The sequence below is a fragment of the Nicotiana sylvestris genome, chromosome 11 (genome assembly GCF_000393655.2).
Source record: "Nicotiana sylvestris chromosome 11, ASM39365v2, whole genome shotgun sequence".
NCBI classification, from domain to species: Eukaryota; Viridiplantae; Streptophyta; class Magnoliopsida; order Solanales; family Solanaceae; genus Nicotiana; species Nicotiana sylvestris.
The window spans coordinates 104925497-104930750 of NC_091067.1; the positions used below are offsets into that span (position 1 = coordinate 104925497).

At 47.7% G+C, this 5254-nt stretch overlaps 1 protein-coding gene across 1 annotated transcript; it reads right to left on the minus strand.

The window, feature by feature from the left end:
• Positions 1–3316: 3316 nt before the first annotated feature.
• LOC138881433 (uncharacterized) lies at positions 3317–4791 on the minus strand. The gene is made up of 2 exons (XM_070161658.1): positions 4132–4791; positions 3317–3982 (listed from the first exon to the last, which is right to left on the minus strand). Exons 1-2 carry the CDS (start codon positions 4789–4791, stop codon positions 3317–3319), a joined length of 1326 nt encoding a protein of 441 aa, XP_070017759.1.
• Between the last annotated feature and the right edge of the window lie 463 nt (positions 4792–5254).

Here is a 5254-nt window from a genome sequence, read left to right on the forward strand (position 1 = left end):
AAAATTACCTGCTCGCAAAGCCTGCTCACCTCACTAAAGACGAGTGAAGCATCGATCTCAGGGACTCCCTCGAGAACGGTTGGAAGCCTTTCGAGCACATATCCGCCTTTGACAAGCATCCCCGCATCGGGAGATTCTTTGTATAGGGCATCTTGCACTCCTTTAGAAGGTAGGGTCATTCCCTGAGGAGAATCAATCATGACCACGGCATTGGCAAGGTCAGTCAAAACCATTCCTTGTCCATTCAAGGCCCCAGAACTAGGCCCCTCTAAACCACCTGATGAAAGCACCCCAGAACGAGGGGAACTCTGACCACCGACCAGCTCAGGGGCAGAACCCGATACTCCCTCAGTTGTCTCTATGCCATGAAGTGGGACCGCAACAACATCAGTCTTTGGTTCGGAAACCACCATCTCCACGGACCTAAGATCGACCAGGTTTGTCCCTCCCTCGGGTGTTGTCAAGAAGCTATTTTCCTCCTCACCCTCAACTCGAGGGTTTCCCGCCATTTTCGGGGTTAAAGCTACCGAGTTGGCCTTAGCTTCTTCTGCCTTAATCTTCTTAGATTTAGAAGGCCTATCCAATGGATCCCTTTGTCTCTTCTTCCCTTCATCGGGTACGAAATCACCCTCCCCGCTGAGTAATGCTCCTTCATCAAGGGGACTTCCCCCAGACCTACACAAATGCAAGAAGTAAGCACAGGGAACGAGTGCGCTGCCAGTAGCGATTTAAGTCTAAAAGGATGACTACAGCAAGGGTAGAGGCTCACCATGATCCTTAGCTTCCCACCGGACCTGGGATATCATGCCACACTCGCTCAGCATACGGGCAAATCGAGTCCAAGCGGTCGACCCAACCCGGGAGGTCCGGAACTGCACCAGGGTAAATTGCTACAGCTGCATTAGCAAGAAAAGTTAAATGTGTGGAAGAACATATTCAAAGAGAAGCGAGGGAATGCTAGATAATGTGTCTACTTACGTTCCACATTCCACCTCTCGGGAAACGGCATCTTTTCCACCGGGATCAGGTCAGAAGTCCTTACTCAGACAAAGTGGCTTATCTATCCTCCATTCCGGGGCTCCTCGGTGTAGGCAAAAAGGGCCCTCAGGGCGCAATGGCGGAGTTTGATTAGGCCCCACGGAAGAGACAGGGGCTGTACATCCTGATCATATGATCAAGGGTGAAGGGCAACTCCCCGATCATGTTCATGTAGTACCTAATCATGTAAACAACATGCCAGAATGAAGGATGAATCTGGCCTCGTTGTCAAAAGTCAAGAATCACGAGGTTGATCGGGGGCGAAGATGGCCCCATCGGCCCTAGAGTAAACGGATAAGTGTAAGAACTGAAAAAACTTGTTTTGTGTGTCGTAATATCCTCCTCCCAAGAAGGGATCTCCACAAGCACTGCGTCCCCCAACGACAATCAATTTTCACTCTTTCGACGTCTGTTATCGAGCTAACATACTGAGTCATGGCCTCACTTCGCCTCGGCTTCGTAGAAGGCCTCTCGACCTTGAAATTAGAAGTCATCGCAAAAGATCCTGGAATGCATTCCTCAGCACGAGGAGGCATTGCCACTTCACCTTAAGATAAAAGAGAAGAGGATGAGGCCACATGCTCCTAGGAAATAGAGGCGAAAGCTTTCGCCATTGCTAGAAAATTCTGGGAGAGAAAGGGGAGTTGCGTTCCTAGGAAAGAACAACGGTGAAGGAAAAAGGAACCTTTTTTGGGTTTTGGAAATGTAATGAGTTGGGAAGAACAAGGAGGGGAATATTTATAGAAGCCCTGCATGCGCATTGGGCAGCTAGCTGCCATAATCAATGCGGAGGCCTTCGAGGGCTGCGTGTGCACCGTCTTTTGGCACCTTGTGACTGCCGTCATCGCAAGAATATCGAAGGGGACAAAGGTTCAAGGTTGTTTCTTATCACTTTCACTCTAAGAAACGCGGAGACTATCTGTGTACGGTGAAATCAAAGGGTCTGATTTCTCGTTATCGAGGCACCTTAGAAGATCATCTTGAAGCCTCGAGGCTTCAAGGCTACGGTCGAATTTCCCCTTCGAGGTTCGTGACGCCCGACCTGGGGATAATGTCTACCACAGCTATGGTAGGAGTGGGGAGTTCCCAAGGTATACGGCTAGGACTGACAGAGCCTAGTGGACTATCCTAGCCCTGGATCAGGGTGTTATCTAGTTGTCCCATCCCTTTATCTTTGTAATTAATGTATTTTGTACTATGTTGGGATTCCCCTCCTATATAAAGGGGACCCTTGTCATCTTGTAAAGGCATGTTGCTTCAGTTGCTCCACACGGAATATACAAGAACATTCTATTTTCTCTCTAACATACTCTCTTGATATTATTGCTTTCATTTATTATCTTCATATTTGTTCATCATTTATTGCTCATCATTGGCCACAAAGAGCCTCCCTTAATTTTAGTATAACTGTTAGTCACCATTCGACTGCCTTCGATAGCTCACAGTTAGGCTCCGAAATCGACCTCGAGGCCCCGAATCGACAAGCTCGAGGCCCCGATAGTTGGCCTAACGGTTTGATTATTGCCCTATCCTTATCTCTCATTTCGTTTCTAAGTCTCACATACATAGAATCAACTACTTAAGAAACTCTCATAAAAATAGATCACGTATTTTTAGAGTCCCATGACCAAATTTAATTGTTATTACCATTTTCACGGTAAACAACATGCTAAGGCATAAAAAATTATTAAGTATTTTAAGCCAAAAGAGGGGAATAATAGCCATCTTTAAGAGGCCATAACCGTCTGATCTGAAAGAGCCTAAGGGCCAATACACTTAGAGTTCGAGATCTTATTCTCACTCAATCTGAACCCAAGGGTTCGATTATCCCAAGACCAAATAAATAATAACTTGATTATGGCTCGGGGACTCACCGTTATCCGACACACACCCTTAAGGGTCTATGCCTTGAAGTTTGAACCTTACTCAAACTCGACCATGGTAACTTCGAGGAAGCCACCCAAGACAAAGTCTCAAATACACCGTTCAAAGCAAGCATAAGATTGTGCTAAAATTTTACAAGGCAAAAAAAATATTTACAAAGATCGGGAAAGCATTCAAGAGAAACTTCCTTTTATATATTTAAAAAAAGATATGTACAAGAGACCAACAGAGGTCTTACCAAAAAATCCTAACTATGCTCGGGGCTGATTTCTCCCTCGGGAGTGGCTTCTCCTTCGGACCCCTCGTCATTTTCAGACCCTCCTTGGCTGCCTTCATTATCATCATCATCATCGGAGGAGACGAGAAATCTGGCATCAGCCTCAAGTGCCTTTGCTTAAGTTATCTCTTCAGAAAGGTTGTAACCTCGAGCGTGTATTTCCTTGAGGGTCTTCCTCCGAGATTGGCACTTGGCCAAATCATTGCTCCGCTGCTCTTGGTCGGAGGCTTCCCTTAGCTGCGTTTGAGCAGCCTCGGCATCGGCCAAATATACAACAATGGTTTTGTCAGTCATGCTTTTCGTCTCCCCAACCTCTGCCTTGGCCTCAGCAAGCTTGACCTCGAGCTCGTCGATCCTTTTGGCCTGGGCCAAACTTTTCTCTTTAGCTCCCTGAAGTTGGGCCTCGGCCGATGCCAGTTTGGCCAAAGCAGCCTCTTTCTCCGCAGCAAGGGGATCCATATTCTCCTTCCATCGATCGTAGTCGGCCTTGATCTGATCGACCTCCCCTCGAAGCAGCTCGATCCTCTCTAGTTTTTGTTGTAGCTGAGACATTGAAGTATTAGCCTCCACAGTTGGGTCGAGTAGACCATACTCTTCCAAAGTGACAGTTACCTTCTTGTCTAGTACGTCCTTATCCTTACGAGCCTTGGCCAAGTCTACCCGAAGGTCCTTGAGCTCCTCCTCCTTTTGACTGCAAAGGAGATTCAAAGCATTCTTTTCGTCCGAGGCCTTCCAGAGCTTGGTCTCGCATTGGCTCAGGTCAGCCCTAAACTTGGTGAAAGCCTACACAGAAAGAAAGATACAAGTTAAGGTAAAGGGAGAAGGAGAAAAAGAAAATTGCAATGAGAGGAATTAATGCTTAGTCGAGATAAAAGGCGTTGAGCTTCTTCAAAAAGGGCAGATGCGTTGTTGAGATCGGCGGTGTCATCGACCCTGGTAAAGCAATCCCGGAAGGGATCCTCTTCAATGGGGACTCCGCCTAAGTCAGGCATCTGCAGAGCCTGAGCCTCCCTTATGGCCTCCTCAGAATAAGCCGGTAGAGAGGGAGAGTGACCTATTGTCATGGCCTCAAGCAGATCACTCGGGGCTCTCTGTTCAGCCCTGGGGATCTCGGAACCTGCCCCCTCCGGTGTGCTTGTTGATGACCAAGGAACAATCTCGACCTCAAGAGATTCAGGGGTTTTGATCGCATCTTTCATCGAAGCCTCTTCATCATGAAGCAGGGTCTCCGGCTCGGAGGGCTGAGCAACTTTAACTGGCTTCCGAGCTTGAACCACCAGCGCCGAATCTTCACCCTGATCTTCTTCTTCTTCATTCAGCTGGTGGACCGAGTCTATATCCACAGGAATGATGTTTCTCCTACGTCTTTGAGTTGGAGATTTTTTATCTTGGGGGTCTTCGGGTTTCGAGACCCTTTTCCTCTTATTATCTTTCTCCGATTTTGGAATCGGGGACTCAGTCACTTCCCTAGGCAGGGCCGACCTCATTTCAGAGATATCTCCAATGCCTGGATGAAGGAGAATCAAGTATGAGTAAAGAGACATCTCCGATAAAGAGGAAAGCATCAACAGCTTATAAGATGAACTTACCATGGTGTTTGGACTCCCACCTTCCCCTCGCCAGGTCACGTCAGTGGTGTTCGTTATACGAGGAGTCGAGGCTAGTCTCTAGACCCAGTCTTCGAGGTCGGTAACCGCATGGGGCATCCAAGCGACCGCTGCAAGATAGATGAAGGCATCGCATAATTCAAAAACGGAGTACGAAGGTTAATGAGTAAAAAACTTCACTTACGTTTGGGGTTCCACTTCTCGGGGAACGGCATCTTCTCCACTGGGATGATGACACAGGTCCTCACTCGCACGAACCGGCTCATCCAACCCTGGTCTTTATCCTCGTCGTTGCTAGCAAAAAAGGCCTTGGTTGCCTAGTGCTGGAGCTTGATCAACCCTCAGAAAAGCTAAGGTAGATATAGTCGAATGAGATGGTTGAGGGTGAACTCCAGCCCCTCAACCTTGCTGGAAAAGAAATGGAGCATGATCACTATGCGCTAGAAAG